Source organism: Cornus florida, unplaced genomic scaffold (genome assembly GCF_030987335.1).
Source record: "Cornus florida cultivar Cherokee Brave unplaced genomic scaffold, ASM3098733v1 CherokeeBrave_3.0.0_Hap2_Chr08, whole genome shotgun sequence".
Lineage (NCBI taxonomy): Eukaryota > Viridiplantae > Streptophyta > Magnoliopsida > Cornales > Cornaceae > Cornus > Cornus florida.
This window is the reverse complement of record NW_026775578.1, coordinates 75,647,934-75,669,364: the sequence shown is the minus strand read 5'-3', so window position 1 is coordinate 75,669,364 and position 21,431 is coordinate 75,647,934. Positions and strand designations below refer to the sequence as shown.

At 32.8% G+C, this 21,431-nt stretch overlaps 1 protein-coding gene across 1 annotated transcript; it reads left to right on the top strand.

The window, feature by feature from the left end:
• Positions 1 to 17,915: 17,915 nt before the first annotated feature.
• LOC132268142 (peroxisomal membrane protein 11-4) lies at positions 17,916 to 18,878 on the top strand. The gene has a single exon (XM_059768904.1). It carries the CDS (start codon positions 18,066 to 18,068, stop codon positions 18,741 to 18,743), a length of 678 nt encoding a protein of 225 aa, XP_059624887.1. The 5' UTR covers positions 17,916 to 18,065; the 3' UTR covers positions 18,744 to 18,878.
• The last annotated feature ends 2,553 nt before the right edge of the window (positions 18,879 to 21,431 follow it).

Genomic DNA, 21,431 nt, shown 5'->3' with positions numbered 1-21,431 from the left:
TGCATCTTTACATTTCTAGTTTAGTGACCATCAAACAAACCCTTATTAATCCTTATCACTCTAAAATGACTCTAGACACTTAGGTTGCCATAGATTAGCGCAGTCTCAGTGGTTCGACTTACCCGACCAATAGCCCTATTTTACAATGATTCGTGCTATTGCGAAGTAGGTTTATTTATAATTGATTTCGACCGTCGATCATGCAGCCAACGCCATATGGCGCGTGCCGGCATGTAGAACGCGCTGGCAACTTCCCTACGCGCGTGCAGGCCCATGGGAGCATGTTACACTCGCAGCAACATCCCACCAGTGCATGCAGGCACGTGGGAGCGCATGGCATGCACTGGAAAGCTTCCCTGGCACGTGCAGGCGCGTCAGATGCACGTAGGGGCGTCCGATGGTGTCCGATAACGCGTAGGGTCAGCATACATGCCTCTGCAGGTGTTCACAAGCCTTTAATTGACCCTCGCGCAATACTTAAAGCAATTAAATGTTAAAAGCTAAATCCATTAGCCATTTTATTTGCTTTATCTATTATTTAATTATTTATATGATGCATGGAATAATTAATTGCTGATTATTATTGTTCATGCATTGGATCCATGATTTTTATCTAAATGGCTTGATTTATATTAATTAAATTATGAAAATTAATTGGATTTGATTACTAATTAATTTGAAGGCACTTATTGGGAAACAGAAAAAAAAAATTTGAAAATTATTTTTAAAGTATGCTTCAAATTAAATATTAGTGAATCATTTAAAAGTCCAAATATTTTCTAAATTTAATTAGATTAAAATCAAGGCGTTTTGAATGCATTAAATTATGAATTGAAAACCCTAATTTTAAATAATTAAAAATTGAGTGAGAGCGGAAATTTTTATACATTACCCTATGGCTTTCGTTATTATAACCATTGTAATTAGATCTTCAAAAATAAGGTCTCACGCATTATTGGAAGAGTCTAAAAATTACAAGAATGGTTGTCTTATGAAAATAAAAATATTAAACGTTCATTGTAATTAGATCTTTAAAAATAAGGCCCTACGCATGATTTAAAGAGTCTAGATTATAATGACAAGATATTTAATATTTTATTTTTCGTTAGAGTATTAATAACGTTATACACTCAATCTAAAATCAATAGTGTTAGCTCCCTAACGGAGTGGTCCACACTAGGTGATTTTAGAAAGGCTAAACATGATCGGGAATCATTTTATATAGATAGATAAGGTATTGTCTTAAGAGATATTGAAATGATGGGATTTGCTCGCCAATAGCAATAATGAATTTCGCCAACCGAATAAGTTATTGGCGTATTGGTTATCCAATTTTTCATGCAATGGTTAAGGGACCCACAAATATTTTAATGGAAGTGCTCGCTTAAACGCAGATGAATCTCAACAATAGTAATAATGAACTCCTCCATCAGGATAAGTTATTGACATATTGATTATGTGATTTATTATGTTACAAAGTTGATGGACCCACATTAATTAAAAGGAATTATTTACCAATAGTGATAATGAATTCCTATACTATTGAGATTTATTATATTATGTGGTTGACAAACTCATTTTAATTTTAAATATGCATGATACTATTAAGAATTCACCTTGCATATTGTATGAATGTATTTATATTAAGATATTATGTCTAATCCATTTTAATCTGCTTGCTAACATATTCAATGTATTTGAATCTCATTTATATTGACTAGATAAGGAACTTAGATATTTTATTCACAACATAAGGGTACAAATGTATTTACTACTCCTAAGCCTAATCCTTTTACTTTAAGATACCCAAGAGAACATTAATGCTTTTAATAAGTGAAATAAGACAAATAATATGGTTCGGTGCTATATTCTAAAATTTATCTCGATTACGTTCCAAAGTTATTATTTGCATTATTTTATTTTCTTCAAGCATCATGTTAAATATCAATGAGATATTTTGGTGAGATTCGATAGAGTATATGCCTTAGTACTGCGTCAAACTTGAATACCATTAAGATAGCCTAAGGAACTCCAGTAAAAGATCGTGTTTTTAAAATGATTGTTTATTATCTAAAAATTGAACTGGAGGTCAATAGGGCTGACTTGGGTGGTAAGTTTCAAGTTGACATGATTATTGCCTTGTTACCAAACTCGTTCGACTCTTTTAGAGTGAACTAAATAAGGAATCAGTTTGAGTTCACACTCGCTGATATTCTTATAGAATTGGTAACAAATGAAGGGATAATCAAAAGAGTATGGGCGTTCCTATCAATCTAACCTAGTTTATACCATTTTCTTCTAGGCCCAAGTGGAAGGGCAAAGGAAAGAAGAATGATGATAATAGGATTAGGCTAGCACAAAACGTGGGTATCCAAAAGGTTAAAGGAAGAAAGGCAGTGTAAGTTGAGAGCAAAGGAAACTGTTTCTTTTGTCGCTAACTAAGACACTAAATAACGAACTGTCTAAGCAACAACGTGGCATAAGAAAATGTATATTTAATCATTGAGCCATGTTAGGTAGTTGTATCTATTAATTCCTGATGGATAGATTCTGGAGCCACTTAACATGTCTGTAATTCATTGCAAGGATTTCAGAAATCTAGTAGCCTGAATGATATGAATATATATTTGTCTTTTGACCTGATGCCAAGGTTGTAGCTAAATCAGTGAAAGTATTACATCTGATATTAGAAAGTATAAGGATATTAGTATTAGAGAACTATCTTTATGTACAGATATTAGACGCAATCTCATTCTTATTTCACTTTTGGTTTATAAAAATTGTATTGTTACTTTTGGTAAAACTTCTTTTATAAAATTAAATAGACGTGCGATTGCTTCTGGTGCATTAAAGATGGTTAATATACTATAATCACAAGCTCTTAATATTTGCATGATGTAGAAACTAATGTTACATTTTCGGGATTGAATGTTAAGAGAATATTTCTTACTCCTGACTCATTGTATTTTTAGTGTCTATTATTGGGTTTTATTCAGTCAAAATGAGATTCAAAGATTGGTCAAAGAAGATTTATTACCTAGTGAGGCATGGGAGCCTGCACTGACACGTGTGGTCTTATGAACATCCAAGCAAGATTACTCACGTTTTGGATAAATTTACCTGATGCGACACAAGTCTTAAAATTTTGGTATATTCCGAGAGTGTTAAGACTGATGTGGAGCATAGATTAGGTAAACTTATCAAAACACTTTGATCTGATCGTGGATATGAGTATTTCTTGGGAAAATGCAAAGACTATATGGTCAATGAGGGTGTTATGTACCAGTTTTTCCGCAATTGACGCTCGATGGATTGAGATGTCAAATAGGAATAACAGAATTCTGCTTAACATGGTTAGATCTATAATCAGTTATGCTACATTATCTCTTTCATTTTAGAGTTTAGCTTTAACGATATCGATGCACATTATGAATTGCATTCCATCTTAGTCTGTCTCAAGGATATCTTTTGAGCTGTGTTTTTTACTAAATCTTAGTTTCAATCACATGCACATATGGGGTAGTCTTGCACATGTGCGTTTGATATGGACAAGTAAGTTGGAAGCAGATCATAAGCATGATTGATTTGATGGCTACTCTAAAGGCACTAAGATGGATTATTTTATAATCTCAATGATAAAAGTTGATTGTTTACAGTCACTGTTTATCTATAGGAGGATCATATTATGAATCATATACCTAGTTGCATAATGTTAGAGAATATGGTATTAGTACCAATTGTACCACATATGAACACACTTGTTATAGAAATTAAGAATTATATATGAATTCCCTATTGACGCGTCAGCATCATCTAGTACACAGATTCTTGCATCAGTACATTGTTGTAGTGGGAGGATTATCATCCAATCTAACAGAATCATGTTTTTAGGTGAGACCTTTATGGACATCCCTATTAAACATGAGTTGGACCCAGTAAGCTACACGGAAGCGTGAACCGATATGGATACAGATCGTTTTGGCAAGTTGCTATGAAATCAGAATTGGAATCTATGTATTCTAATAAAATCTGGGATCTTGTAGAACTTTCTAGTAGGGTGATACCTATGGAAGGCAAGTTAATCTACAAAAGGATACCAGAAGATTTCTTAGTGAATGAACCATGTGTGTGCAAGGTAATGTCATTATTTCTCTAATTCTATACATCAATGACATCTTACTCATTTAGAATGATGTGGAAGTTTCATCATCAATAAAGAGGTAGTTGTTCAATTACTTTAAAATGAAGGATTTTTAAGATGTAAGATATATTCCTAGAATCAAGCTTTTGCAAGATCAGGTTAAAAGGAAAATAGGCTTATCTTAATAATCCTACATTAATAAAGTTTTGACTAGGTCTGGTATGCAAAACTTAAACAATGAGTTCTTGCTTAACTGACATGGATTGCTCTCTAGTAAGTAGTTTTCCAAGACTAGTAGAGGAGATTGAGCAAATGAAAGTGGAATAATATGCTTCGGCATGTGGGATTCTCATATATGCCATGATCTATACCAAACATGACATCTGCTACATTGTAGGGATAGTCAGTAGATATCAGTCCAATCCCGAACTTGATAACTAGTCTGTTTTGAAAAATACTATAAAGTACCTTAGGAGAACCAATGATCTCATACTCATTTATGGATGTGATGATATGGTTCTAGTCAGGTATGCTAATTCTGATTTCTAATCAGATATAGATACTATGAGGTTCATGACTTGGTGTATGTTCACTCAATGGAAGGGAAATCAGTTGATAGAGTGTTAAGCAGATTTCAACTGCTTACTCAAACCTGAAGGTAGAGTGCATTGTAGCCTTAAAGGCAGCAAAGGAAGCTTTTTGGTTTGATCTCATTGATTTAGAGGTTGTTGAGCATACTAGCCTGCTTATCGAGCTATATTGCGACAATAGTGCAGAAGTAGTCCTAACCTATGACCCAAGGTTCCATAGAGGAACAAGGTACACTGAGAGGAAGTATCATGTTCTACATGATATTGTCTGGCAAGAAAATGTACTCGTGGCTAGAATATTGCATTGGAACACAACTCTGTTGATCCATTAACATAGGTGTCATCGATCAATAGTTTTGATCGTCACCTAAATAACATTAATTGGAGTTAGATGCAATTCGAATTGGCTATGAGGGCAAGTTGGAGCTGTTAGGATTTATATGCCCTGGCATAACAAATTCCTATTTGCATTATAATGACATATGTTCCTGACATATCTGAAATATTTATGCTTTATACAATTAGTGAATTCAATGTATTATATTTCGATTCATTATGGAATTAATAGTATCCACTTCATTACAGGAAATATTTATATATGTATGTGATGGCGATCAATACATGAATATAAATAGTAATCATAAATTGTTCATAGTCGGTAATTATGGATGGACTCATTACTAACTAAGACTTGAACTGGATCTGCGTTAAGTTGAGATATATTGCGAGAGCCATCGTATGCAATTGCTCCCTATCACCGTCATGGCATTTGACTCTTAAGCATGAGAGAAGTATAGACTCTTTTATTAATTAGTAATTACTTTGATTTATTCGGCGGAATCTTCGGAATCCTTAGACCGACACTTTGAATAATTATGTAATTAATAGTTAGAGGGTTATATTTTCAATATTTGCATCATTGCTACTTATATTTATTTTATATTGATTATGGTTGATCACAAAGTAAATTCGAAGGCCTTCGTGTGTTTAAAGACAAAATGATTTATTATATATTTATTTATTTAAATTATTATTTTTGTCAAACAAATGTTTTATTGTGATCAAGCCGGAAATAATTAAAGGTACTAAAATAAATATATTAATTAAGTAGTCGGATTGATAGTTTTATTTATCTGATAACTAATTATGCATAGAGGGGTCAAAGTGCAACATTGACTTAGAGGTTATTTATTATTTAATTGGAGTTCAATTAATCTCTTTTAATAGAGTAGAAATTAATTTATGAATTAATTGAATTTGGTCCATGGATCGAGCCAATTATTAATTCATTGTAGCCAACAAAATAATAAGCCCAAATGATTCTCACTCATAGCCCAACTTGATATTGGAATCCTATTAGATTTAAGACATGTGAATTAGAGATTGAGAATGATTTATTGTTTCCTTTTCCTTATCTTTATGTTGCCTATATATGCATGGTCTATATATATTTTAGGTGTGGCTTTTGGAAGAAGGAAAAAGGAATATATTTTCTCCCTCTAGAATTCTAGGGTTCATGTTCTCATCTAATGGAAGCTCCCACAAGCCTAGTTTTCAAAGGTCTTTCATGGAGGCTTATGGGTGATTCCTAAAGGCAAGACCATGACCAAGAAGATGGAGATCCATGGAAAAGGTGTCTAGCAAAAGGGATCCACAATAAGTGAGAACATTCACTTTGGAGGAAATATTTAAAGGTTTACTCAAACCTTTGATGTAAGTATTCAATCCCTAAATTGAATGATACATCATATTTTATTTTTGCATAAAACTTGTCTCTATATGATGAATCAAGATCTATGTATAAAAATTCTTTGGAAAGTTTTTAAAATTTGCACGTTTCCCAACAAGTCCAATACTAATGTTTTAGGCGACTTCTACTGAGTTTTATGCTCACCCATTATTTTAACATTTTTTCAGAACACGGGAAAGAAGTGGCGGACGACGATCCACCACAATTTTAGATTGGGTTGGAAGCTCACTTTTGCCATCTTACGTAGATGTAATATTAACTTTTCTTTTTTTGTAAAACCTTGATGTAAGTTGTGTAATATTGTAAGCTATGGACTTTGCTTCTAATTATGTTCATGGACTCCTGTAACTTTAACTTTGCTTCATGGTCTTGTAATCTCTTTAGTATGATTTTGTACTCTTTTGATGTAGCTCAGTTTTTTTTTTTTTTTTAATTCTTTTGAATAGCCAATAATGTATATAATAGTTATGTTTAGATATATTTGGAGGTGAATGGGATGATAATGAACTCTTTTTGAGGATGGTGTTGATGTTGTGGATTTTGGATTAAGGTTTATCATTTGCATTATGTGTTGGAGCATGTTAGTTCAGTTTTGAAGGCCCAAATGAGGCCATTGCATTTCACATGCATTAAGCAGGTTGTAGAAGGACTCTTTTCTGCAGAGGTCATGCCGAATTTTTGGGTCGTTACATTAATAATGGGGTGAGTAGTCAAGGAGCAATAATAAATATTCACTTTTTTCCTCTGATCCTTTTTTATACTACTAAGGTAATTATAAAACAAATAATCCACGTATATGTATATATATATATAACACATTAATCAAATAAGTTTGTAATACATGAATCAATCTATATATGTACAGAGCAAGAGCAAGATAGAAGGATTTTGCGTGAGATGAGATGTGTAAGGATTTTGAAGGATAAAATTATAATTTAATATTTTTATAACAACTTCACTTATTTTCTCTCGTGTCTTTCGTCCAAATTTGAGCGGATGAAAATTTATAAAAGAGGAGGGATAAGTCATCCCTCCTATTATCCTTTCTCTCCTTGACTCATTCCTACCGAATAAAGGAACTTTATTCCTTCCATCCTATTTTTCTTCCACCCCTCTTCCTTCCTTCCTTCCTTCCTTCCTACGGAATAGAGCAGTAATGTGGTGGTCCTAAGACTACTTAATAATTTCTCGTAAAACACTCTTTTTTCCTGCCTCCCATGTGCTATCATAGTTAAAAAATAATAATGATAAAATAATAAAAAAAAATTATTTTCCGTGTGATTCTATTAATCACTGTTCCCATTCTTTCTTTCTTATTTATTTATTTATGTTTTTCTTTTCTTCCTCCTCGTGCTAAATAGAGCATTAGACTTATTGAAAAATCTTGAAATATATGTGTGTGTGTGTGTGTGTGTGTGTGTGTGTGTATTCTCTGTTGGGTGGGGGGGATAATTTCTAATGTTTTTATTGTATTTTTTGTCCAGATTTATAAGAAAAATAAAAAGGTCACAGTTCCAATTAATTACCTTCTTCCCAAGTCCGATTTAGAATTGAAATATGTAAGGTTAAGAGCCCAAGCTATCCTGTTGTTAGTGTTGGGAAACGTGCAAGTTTTAAAACCTTTTCGAGGCATTTTCATTCACAGATCTTGATTCATCACATAGAGACAAGTTTTATACAAAAATAAAACATGATGTATCATTCAATTGCCAGATTGAATACTTACATCAAAGGTCTAAGTAAACCTTTAAATCTTTCCTCTAAAGTAAATGTTCTCACTTATTGTAGATTCCTTAGCAAGATGCCTTCTCCTTGGATTTTCATCTTCTTGATAATTGTTTTGCCTTTAGAAATCACTCATAAGCCTCTATGAATGACCTTGGAAAACTAGGCTTGTGAGAGCCTCCATTAGATGAGAACACTAACCCTAATTTTCTAGAGAGAGAAAATATATATTCTTTTTTCCTTCTACCAAAAATTACCCCTAAAATATACATAGACCATAGGCAACATAAAGATAAAGAAAAGGAAACAATAAATCCTTCTCAATCTCTAATTCACATGTCTCAAATCTAATAAGATTCTAATATCAAGTTGGGCTATGAGTGAGAATCATTTGGGCTTATTATTTTATTGGCTATAATGAATTAATAATTGGCCCGGTCCATGGACCCAATTCAATTAATTCATAAATTAATTTCTACTCCACTAAAAGAAATTAATTGAACTCCAATTAAATAATAAATAACCTCTAAGTCAATGTTGCACTTTGACCCCTCTATGCATAATTATCGGATAAATAAAGCCATCAATCCGATTACTGAATTAATATATTTATTTTGGTACCATTGATTATCTCTGGCTCAATCACAATAAAACATTTGTTTGATAAAAATAATAATTTAAATAAATAAATATATAATAAATCATTTTGTCTAAAAACACACGAAGGCCTTCAAATTTACTTTGTGATCAACCATAATCAATACAAAATAAATACAAGTAGCAATAATGCAAATATTGAAAAATATAACCCTCTAACTATTAATTACATAACTACCTAAAGTGTTGGTCTAAGGATCCCGAAGTATCCGCCGAACAAATCAAAATAATTATTAATTAATAAAAGAGTTTATACTTTTCTCATGCTTAAGAGTCAAATGCCATAACAGTGATAGGGAGTAATTGCATACGACGGCTCTCACAATATATCTCAACCTAACGCGGATCCAGTTCAAATCTTAATTAATTATAAGTACATCCATAATTACCGACTATGAACAATTTATGATTACTATTTATATTCATGCATTAATCGCCATCACATACATATATAAATATCTCTTGTAATCAAATGGACACTATCAATTCTATAATGAATTGAAATACAATACATTGAATTCACCAATTATATCAAGTATAAATATTTCAGAAATGTCAGGAACATATGTCACTATAATCCAAATAGGAATTTGCTATGCCAGGGCATATAAATCCCAACAGCTCCCACTTGCCCTCATAGCCAATTCAAATTGCATCTAACTCTAATGTTATCCAGGTGATGATCAAAACTATTGATCGATAACACCTTTGTTAATAGATCAACAAAGTTGTGTTCCAATGCAATGTTCTAGCCATGAGCATATTTTCTTGCCGGACAATATCATGTAGGACGTGATACTTTCCTCTCAGTGTACCTTGTTCCTCTATGGAACCTTGGGTCATTGGTTTGGACTACTTCTGTACTATTGTCGTAATATAGCTCGATAGGCAAGCTAGTATGCTCCACAACCTCTAAATCAGTGAGATCAAAACAAAAGGCTTCATTTGCTGCCTTTAAGGCTGCAATGTACTCCACCTTCAGGTTTGAGTCAGCAGTTGAAATCTGCTTAACAATCAACTAACTGATTTCCTCTCCATTGAATGAACATACACTAAGTCATGAATCTCATAGCATCTACTTCTGATTTGAAAACAGAACTATCATACCTGACTGGAACCACATCATCACATCCATAATTAAGTATGAGATCATTAGTTCTCCTAATATACTTTATGATATTTTTCACAACAGACCAGTTATCAAGTCCAAGTTCAGACTGATATCTACTGACTATCCCGACCATATAGCGGATGTCTTGTTTGGTATACACCATGGCATATATGAGACTCCCATATGCCGAAGCATATTGTCCCAGTCTCATTTGCTCAATCTCCTCTGCTAGTCTTGGAAAACTATTTATTAGAGAGAGCAATCCATATTAATTAAGCAAGAACTCATTCTTTGAGTTATGCATACCAAACCTGGTCAAAACTTTATCAATGTAGGATTATTAAGATAAGCCTATTTTCCTTTTAACCTGATCTTGCAAAAGCTTGATCCTAGGAATATAGCTTAGATCTTGAAGATCCTCCATTTAAAAGTAATTAAACAACTACCTCTTTACTGATGATAAAACTTTCCATATCATTCTAAATGAGTAGGATGTCATCAATATATATAGAATTAGGAAAAATAATGACATTCCCTTATACACTCATGATTTAATTACTAAGAAATCTTCTGGTATCCTTTTGTAGATTGACTTGCCTTCTATAGGTATCACCCTACTAGAAAGTTCTACAAGATCCCAGATTTTATTAGAATACATAGATTCCAACTCTGATTTCATAGCAACTCGCCAAAGCGATCTGTATCCATATCGGTTCACGCTTCCGTGTAGCTTATTGGGTCCAACTCATGTTTAACAGGGATGGCCATAACGGTCTCACCTAAAAACATGATTCTGTCGGATTGGATGATAATCCTTCCACTACAATAATGTACTGATGCAGGAATCTGTGTATTAGATGATGCTGATGCACCAATAGGGAATTCATATATAATTCTTAATCTCTATAATAAGTGTGTTCATCTGTGGTACATCTGGTACTCGTACCATATTCTCTAACATTATGTTACTAGGTATATGATTCAAAATATGATCCTCTTATAGATAAACAGTGAGTGTAAACAATCAAATTTTATCATTGAGATCATAAAATAATCCATCCTAGTGCATTTAGAGTAGCTATCAAATCTATCATGCGTATGATCTGTTTCCAACTTACTTATCTATATCAAGCATACATGTGCAAGACTACCCCATATGTGCATGTGATTCAAACTAAGATATAGTCAAAAACACAGCTCAAACGGTATCCTTGAGATAGACTAAGATGGAATGCAGTTCATAATATGCATCGATATCATTAAAGCTAAACTCTTAAATGAAAGAGATAATGTAGCATAACTGATCATAGATCTAACCATGTTAAGCGAAATTCTGTTATTCCTATTTGACACCTAAATCCATTTAGCGTCAATCACGGAAAACTAGTACACAGCATCCTCATTGACCATATAGTCTTTGCACTATCCTAAGAAATACTCATATCCACGATCAGATCGAATTGTTTTGATAAGTTTACCTGATCTGTGCTCCACATCAATCTTGACACTTTCAGAATATATCAAAAGTTTAAGACTCGTGTCGCATCAGATAAATTTATCCAAAACGTGAGTAATCTTGCTTGGATGTTCATAAGACCACACATGTCTGTGTGTACCGACTCCAATTGTTATTTATGTCTATTTCATTTTGCTGATTAAGCCCTTAGGGTTATCTATCCTTCAAAACAAGATTCATAAGTTTGGTTTAGGCTCCCCTGCCTCACTAGGTTATAAACCTTCTTTGACCAATCTTTGAATCTCATTTTGACTGATTACAACCCAAAAAAATAGACACTAAAAATACAATGAGTTCGGAATAACAAATTTTCTCTTAACATTCAATCTAGAAGATGCAACATTAGTATCTACATCCTGCAAATTTTAAGAAATTGTGGTTATAGTATATTAACCATCTTTTAATGCACCAGAAGCAATCGCATATCTATTCAATTTTATAAAAGCAGTTTTACAAAATAACAACACAGTTTTTATAAACCAAAAGTGAAACAAGAATGAAATTGCGTCTAATATCTGTGCATAAAGATAGTTCTTTAATACTAATATCATCATACTCTCTAATTTCAGATGTAATACTCCCACTGACTTAGTTACAACCTTGGTATCAGGTCAAGTACAAATATATATCCATATCATTGAGGCTTCTGGATTCCTGAAATCCTTGCAACGAATTGCAAACATGTTTAGTGGCTCCAGAATCTATCCATCAGGAATTAATAGATACAACCACATAACATGGCTCAATGATTAAATATACATTTTCCTATGCCACGTCATTGCTTAGACAGTTCGTCCTTCAGTGTCTTAGTTATAGGCAAAAGAAACAGTTTCCTTCGCCCTCAACATACACTCCCTTATTCCCTTTAACCTTTTGGATACCAATGTTTTGTGCTAGCCTAGTCCAATAATCATCCTTCTTCTTTACTTTGCCCTTCCACTTGGGCCTAGAAGAAGATGATATAGACTAGGTTAGATTGATAGGAACGCCTATACTCTTGATTATCCCTTCATCGGTTACCAATTTTATAAGAATATCAGCGAGTGTGAACTCAAACTGGTTCCTTATTTAGTTCACTCTAAAAGAGTCAAACAAGTTTGGTAACAAGGCAATAATCATGTCAACTTGAAACTTTCCACCCAAGTCAGCCTAATTGACCTCCAGTTAAATTTTAAATAATAAACAATCATTTTCAAAATATAATCTGATACTGGAGTTCCTTAGGCTATCTTGCTGGTGTTCAAGTCGGACATAGTACTTAGGCATACGCTCTATCTAATCTCACTAAAACATCTCATTGGGTATCTTAAAGTAAATGAATTAGGTATAGGAGTATTAAATACATTTTGTACCCTTACGTTGTGAATAAAATATCTAAGTTCATTTTCCAGTCAATATAAATGAGGTCCAAATACATTGAATATGTAAGTAAGTAAATAAAATGGATTAGACATAATTAATCTGAATATAAATGCATTCATACAATATGTAAGGTGAATTATTAATACTATCATGCATATTTAAAATTAAAATGAGTTTATTAACCACATAATATAATAAATCTCAAATAGAATAAGAGATCATTATCATTATTGGTAAACAATCCCTTTCAATAACTTATCCTGATGGAGGAGTTCATTATTACTATTGTTGGGATTCATTTGCTATTAGGTGAGCATTTTCATTAAAATAATAATATGTAGGTCCCTTAACTACTACATGAAAAATCGGATAACCAATAGGCCAATAACCTATTCGGTTGGCAAAGTTCATTATTTCTATTGGTGGGCAAATCCCATTATTTCCATATCTCTTAAGACAATGCCTTGTCTATCATATGAAATGATTCCCGATTACGTTTAGCCTTTCTAAAATCACCTAGTATAGACCACTCCGTTGGGGAGCTAACACTATTGATTTTAAATTGAGTGTATAACGTTATTAAAACTCTAATGAAATATAAAACATTAAATATCTTGTCATTATAATCTAAACTCTTTAAATCATGCGTAGGGCCTTATTTTTAAAGATCTAATTAAAATGAACGTTTAATATTTTTATTTTCATAAGACAACCATTCTTGTAATATTATGACTCTTCAAATCATGCGTTGAGCCTTATTTTTGAAAATCTAATTACAATGATTTTAATAACGAAGACCATGGGGTAATGTATAAAAATCCCCGCTCCCACTCAATTTTTAATCATTCATAATTAGCGTTTTCAATTTATTCATGATTTAATGCATGCAAAACGCCTTGATTTTAATCCAATTAAATTTAGAAAATATCTGGATTTTAAATGATTTACTAATATTTAATTTGAGGCATTATTTTAAAATAATTTACAAAAATAATTTTTCGTTTCCTAAAAAAATGCCCTCAAATTAATTAGCAATCAAATCCAATTTATCTTCAGAATTTAATTAATATAAATCAAGCCATTTAGATAAAAAATCATGGATCCAATGCATGAACAATAATAATTAGCAATTATCTATTCCATGCATTTCATACATCACATAAATAAATAAATGACAGGCAAAAACAAATAAATGAAATGGCCAATGGATTTAACTTTTAACATTAAAAACTAAATAATTATTAAGTGCTATAATTATTGCACCCAATTAAACTCCCACTATTTTTAAATAATGGAGAATAATGATAAAATCTACTTTGGGGCAATAATTTACTCTCTAATAAGCAAAAATAGCGTAAAATAATTATAAAATCAAGCCTAGAGGTCCACCGTAAGTTGAAGTGCACATGTAAAGCCAAAACCCTCAACACACTCGCCCGCACGCGCTGAACAGGTTCCTTCACGTGCTCTCACGTGCGTGCACGCGCTGGCACCCGAGTAGAGCATCCTGCAGCGCGTGACACGCGTTGCCAAGCGCCTGGAGCAGCTGGCCTTGTACGCGCATGTTCCACACGCGCTGTGTGGATGGTTGCAAATGGAGTGCATGTTATACTCGCCCGCACCGAATCAATCAACCTCCTCTTCTTCATCCAGCGGCTCTTTGTGCGGGTGCATGAAGACCTTGCCACACTAAATCAGCCGCCACTTTCTCCGGCCTCCAGAAAATTCCGGAAATTCCAGAAACATTTAATAATTGCCAGAAATAATTATTTGGCCTTAAAAAGTTCTGGAAAAATTCCAGAAAATTATAATTAAGCCCAAAAATTTTAGAAAAATTCCAGAAAATTCCTGAAGCCTAATTAAACCCTTTTAGACCTTTTAGAAGTTTCATAGCATCCTTTGATGAAGATTACATGGCTTTAAATAAATTTACAATTTGAAATATAATGGGAAAAAATAAATTACATCATTGAACTTTCAAACGGCTAAATCAAAGCCTTAATTACATTCATCCAAAGATAAAATTACATTTAATCAACCTATAAACTTCATCCATGACCCAAACATACATCATCATTCATTTACAATTATACATACACGATCATGTATTAATATATATCAACATATTAAATCATACATCAATAAATTTATATTTATGCATATATAAATTGGATCCATGAATGATAATTTTGATAAAAAAAAATATAATCTCTAGTAATGAATCAAACCATGCTCTGATACCACTATTAGGAAACGTGCAAGTTTTAAAACCTTTTCGAGGGATTTTTATTCACAGATCTTGATTCATCACATAGAGATAAGTTTTATGCAAAAAAAAAACATGATGTATCATTCAATTGCCAGATTGAATACTTACATCAAAGGTCTGAGTAAACCTTTAAATCTTTCCTCTAAAGTGAATGTTCTCACTTATTGTAGATTCCTTAACAAGATGCCTTCTCTTTGGATCTCCATCTTCTTGGTAATTGTTTTATCTTTAGAAATCACTCATAAGCCTCCATGAATGACCTTGGAAAACTAGGCTTGTGAGAGCTTCCATTAGATGAGAATACTAACCCTAATTTTCTAGAGAGAGAAAATATATATTCATTTTTCCTTCTACCAAAAATTACCCCTAAAATATACATAGACCATAGGCAACATAAAGATAAAGAAAAGGAAACAATAATTCCTTCTCAATCTCTAATTCACATGTCTCAAATCTAATAGGATTCCAATATCAAGTTGGGCTATGAGTGAGAATCATTTGGGCTTATTATTTTATTGGCTACAATGAATTAATAATTGGCCCGGTCCATGGACCCAATTCAATTAATTCATAAATTAATTTCTACTCCACTAAAAGAAATTAATTGAACTCCAATTAAATAATAAATAACCTCTAAGTCAATGTTGCACTTTGACCCCTCTATGCATAATTAGTTATCGGATAAATAAAGCCATCAATCTGATTACTTAATTAATATATTTATTTTAGTAACATTGATTATCTCTTGCTCGATCACAATAAAACATTTGTTTGAAAAAATAATAATTTAAATAAATAAATATATAATAAATCATTTTGTTTAAAAACACACGAAGGCCTTCGAATTTACTTTGTGATCAACCATAATCAATACAAAATAAATACAAGTAGCAATGATGCAAATATTGAAAAATATAACCCTCTAACTATTAATTACATAACTACCCAAAGTATCGGTCTAAGGATCCTGAAGTATCCGCCGAACAAATCAAAGTAATTATTAATTAATAAAAGAGTTTATATTTTTCTCATGCTTAAAAGTCAAATGCCATAACAGTGATAGGGAGTAATTGCATACGACGGCTCTCGCAATATAATTCAACCTAACGCGGATCCAGTTCAAGTCTTAATTAATTATGAGTCCATCCATAATTACCGAGATTAGGAATAATTTATGATTACCATTTATATTCATGTATTAATCGCCATCACATACATATATAAATATCTCTTGTAATCAAATGGACACTATCAATTCCATAATAAATTGAAACATAATACATTGAATTCACCAATTATATCAAGCATAAATATTTCAAAAACGTCAGGAACATATGTCACTATAATCCAAATAGAAATTTACTATGCCAGGGCATATAAATCCCAACAATTAAATCTAACTCTAATAATGTCCTCTTGCAAGACCATTGGCTGTTTCATATATATGGTAGAATCTTTTGTTCATCCATCTGGAAAAAAAAAAAAAAAAAAAAACTATGGAATTAAAGTCCTCGTGGAATTTAAGGTGGGATAGGAATCTTATAAGTCTATGTGCTAATTAATTAAGCTAAAGGAAAAAAAGAAAAGAAAAGAAAAGAAAAGAATATGTGTGTGTGTGCGCGCGCAAATTGAGACTAATCTCAGTCATGATATGTTTGGATGTTCCATTGAATGTATCGATACAATTTTTTTTTTTTTTTTTTTTTTAAGTATGCTTCAGTGTATAAATTCACTATCCGAATGGAATATTTGAAATGTTTGGATGTTCCATTGAATGTTTCTATACAATTTTTTTTTAATAGTATGTTTCAATGTATAAATTTATTATCCTAAATGGAATAGTTGAAAAAGTAATGATTTGACATTCGACATTTCATCGGATATATCTAATTAATTTATGTGAGTGAGTTGATAACATCATAATATCATTAATATCGCTGATATAATGATGACATCAATCCTTACTTATATAAAATTAGCGGAATAATTAACCGAATGTGTCGGACAATCAGACTCTGTGCCATTATTCTTTAAAAAACATAGTAGTCAGACAATCAGACTCTGTGCCATTATTCTTCAAAAAAACATAGTAGTCATTCTAAAAGATCAAAATCATGGATTATGTTCTTTTGAGACCCCAAAATTTACCAATGTACAGTAAAATTTGAAGATACTGAAAACAGAAAGCTATATCCATTAAAATCTAATAAACTGATGAATTGGTATCCAGACATGGCTTTATACTTTTATTGCAGTGTTACCCAACAAAGACTAGGTAGTTTTTTACAATTCAAAGATAATGAAAACAGAAGGCAGAGATTGAACCCATCTAATCATCCTTTCATGCCCACATTCCAATATTGTGGAATTTATCCTTGCTTTCGTTCTCACGAAAAAATTAAAGATGCATACTATTCAACATGATTTGATTAAATATAACTGAATGAAAATGAATGGTGCCAATTATTTAAATACTAGAAGTCTCCTGTAAATGACAATCTAACAATTGCGACAAGAATGAATGAAACAAAATTTAGGCAGGCTTCATTATACATCACAAGGCAATATTTACACATACATACATACATCATATATATATATATATATATATATATATATATATATCTCAGGCAGGCTTCATTATACATCACAAGGCAAATTTACACGTACATACATACATCACATATATATATATATATCCACATTATTTTCTCGATGTAGGATGCAGATAAAATAATTTTTGTAAAAAAAATGTTGGTATTAAAATAGAGGAGAACAAGGTCCAACCAAACATATATCACAGTACTGTATTATCCAAATAGCACAATTTTGTGGCTCTCCTTCATTTTTCTAACGGACACACAAACTCAACACTCCCAATCTGCTCTTCTTCATCTAATATTTCATCAACAAGAAGAAGCAAAAACCTTCATCAACCTCAGCCATGAATGACACAGTGGACAAGCTGGTCATCTTCCTAGCTAAGAGAGACGGCATTGACAAGCTTGTCAAGACCTTCCAGTATGTCTCCAAGCTCGTTCACTGGCAAGCTGAGTCCGCGCGCCCCGACGTTGCACACAGAGCCAAGCAGTGGGAAGTTGCCTCGGGCCTTAGTCGCAAAGCCTTCCGGAGTGGCCGGTTTCTCACCGGCTTCAATGCCGTCCGGCGAAACCCGGGCTCGACGCCCACTTTCCGGTTCCTAGCTGTTCTTGCTAATGCAGGAGAGATGGTGTACTTCTTCTTTGACCACTTTCTTTGGTTGTCCAGAATTGGGGTCTTGGATGCAAAGCTAGCTAGGAAAATGAGCTTCATATCAGCATTTGGTGAGGCTTTTGGCTACATATTTTTCATTATATCTGATTTTATTGTCATTAGGGAGGGGAGAGAGAGAGAGAGAAAGCTTGTGACTTCTATGGAGAAATCAGAGGACGCAAAGGAGGGTATTAAGAAAATCAGAGTTGATAGAGTGATGAGGTTGATGGCAGTGGCGGCAAACGTAGCGGACTTGGTTATCGCAGTCGCGGATATCGAACCCAACCCATTCTGCAACCATGCTGTCACACTTGGCATCAGTGGGTTGGTCTCTGCATGGGCTGGTTGGTATAGAAATTGGCCTTCATGAACCAATTCTAGCTATTCATGTTCACATAATTCTCACAGAAGTTTTAGATTGTATGTGTTGCATATGAAAAAGATTATGTGAAATGAGTCGTGTAGTATATGCAGAGATGAAGTGATTTTTTTTTTTTTTTGGTTTTGTTTTGCTTTGTTTTTGTGTTTTTTTTTTTAAGTTTAATCAAACGTACATATTAACACATACCCACAGATGCATAATAAAACAAATACTTAATTTAACGAATAAATTGTGATAAAAACAAAGAAGAACAAAAAAAATAGTGATTTATGTTGCACATTCTGAGTATGATACAGAGAATTTGTATAAATAAATAGGGCAGAAAATTATCAATAAATTAAGTAGTATAATAAGGAGGATTACACAAAATTTCAATGAAATTTTTATTAGCAGCGATATGTGCTTTTTGAGTGTTACCAAAATGGCTAAAGATTTCTGACTAAAAAGGGAAAAGCTCGGTTTATTTATAAGGTAAATTACACTGATTTCAACATTTGGACAAGTTACGGACCTGTAAATTGTTTAGCATTTATTATTTTAATCTACTATGAGATTTGCGCATGTGCTAGGACCAAATTTTATAAAATGAAAATTATTATGTCCTTTCCAAATGTAATATATCATTAGGTTAAGTGCCAAAAAAAAATCCCTCTACTATCAATATTGCAAAACAGTTCATGTGTGGTATAAAACCCCCCTATATTATCAATTTGGCGCAATTACCCCCCTATTTGCATGAAAAGACATTAATACCCTCTCTAATATAAATGAAATAAGATTTAAAAAATTAGGCAATGTAATATTACCATTGCAGATAATTTATTCTTTTCTTTTTCCCTTTTTTTTTCCCTTTGTATTTGGTTGATTGATTTGTAGGTCGTGGTGGTGGAGGGTTTAAAGGCGGCCGAGGTGATGGAGGGAGATCGAGAAGGAAGAGACTTTGGAGGAGGAAGAAGCCTCGGAGGCCACAAAGGTGGCGACGGCTTTAAAAGTCGTGGTGGCGGTAGAAGTGATGGAGGGAGAGAAAGGGGCAGAGGCGAGCGCGGTAGAGGTGATGGAGGGAGAGAAGGAAAAGGCTTCAGAGGAGGAAGAAGCCCCGGAGGCCCCAAAGGTGGTGGCGATTGTAAAAGCTGTGGTGGCCGTAGAAGTGTTGGAGGGAGAGAAAGGGCAGAGGTGAACATGGTGGTGGAATGAAGGGAGAGAGTAAAGTAGTGGTTGAACCTCATAGCCATCGCAAAGGCCCTCGTCGCCGCTAGACTGTACTTGGCCAACCCCACCGACCTCTTCCTCAGAGGCGGTGGAACCACTCCCGTCCAGGGCTACCTCATGAGGTTCACCGTACGTCATTTCATCGTCATAGAATGAGACCTCAACCTTTCACCGTCAACTAAACTCCGACGACAAGCTTTCATCCTTACTGGACGACAAACACCAACAAATACAGACCCTTCTCATCAGTTGCCGTCACGGATGACACATTAACGACATCCTAAGCTCGCCATCCATCACCGTCACCAACAACCACCAACAACTGGGTTTGTGATGTGGCTTTATTTGATGACACACTAAATTAACTCAACAGATTGGCGCTGAACTTTGGTTATGGGGTTTAATTGAATGGCCAGAATAAACATAGTGGTAGTGGTGGTGAGGATGGTGGTGGTGGTGAAGCGTAGGAGAGAAGGGTAAAATAGAAAAAGAAAAGGGCAAAATATGATTTTTGAATTTATTTTAGGTTAATTTTGACCGAAAAAAAGTGGTCAAAGGGGCTTATTTGCACCTTTTAAAAATTTTATGGACTAAAATGAACATTTTAAAAATGTAGAGACTATTTCTACACAAACCCTACATATTAGGGGGGTTTTTGCACTTAGCCCTATATTATTACAGGGTAAAGTGCAAAAAAATAAAACCATGAACAATGTTCAAATTTGCAAGTAAGTCCTTTGAATTACTCATTTATTTTATGCATAATATCCCCGAACTATCACATTTTGTTACAAAATACCCCAATGCCTGGACTATTTTTCATTAAATGGCCATAATGTCATTTCTTATTGAATGGCACTTAATCTATTTTTCTTTTTCAAATAAATTATGAAAAAAATACATACTAATTTGATAACATAATCTCTATTAAATTTGCATATTTAAATTTAACTTTAATTTTTTAAATTAATTGTTTAATAAAAATGTTAAGTAGAAAATTTTAAAATAAATTTAATTAATTTCTTAATTTTTCATGAATACATTGCACGAAAAAAAAAAATTAAGCTATTTATTAATTTTTCATAAATATATTATCTGAAAAGAGAAAGTATTTTTTTTAGGCTATAAAAGTTTAAACTGAGTATAATAAGTTTTATTATAAATAATAAAGTTTTAATGATGAGTTAATTATTTAAAAAATGGTAGTTATAAATCTATTTATTTTTTTCATTTTATGATAAATTGATATTAGTAATAAAATTAAGGTAAATGGTATAATTAATATTTAAATAAGAAAAAATAATAATAATAATTTAATAAAAAATGACAAACTAAAAAGGAGAAAGGGTAAAATAATTATTTGTGATTGGTTTGTCTTTAATTAGACAAATTAATAGTTTAGGGAGGTTATTTGTAAAAATACAATAGTTTAAGGGAATTGTTTTGAATTTTATTCATTATTATAAT

What these genes read in the sequence shown, in the direction of transcription:
- LOC132268142 (XM_059768904.1), top strand. Translation starts at nt 18,066, where the DNA reads ATGAATGACACAGTGGACAAGCTGGTCATCTTCCTAGCTAAGAGAGAC.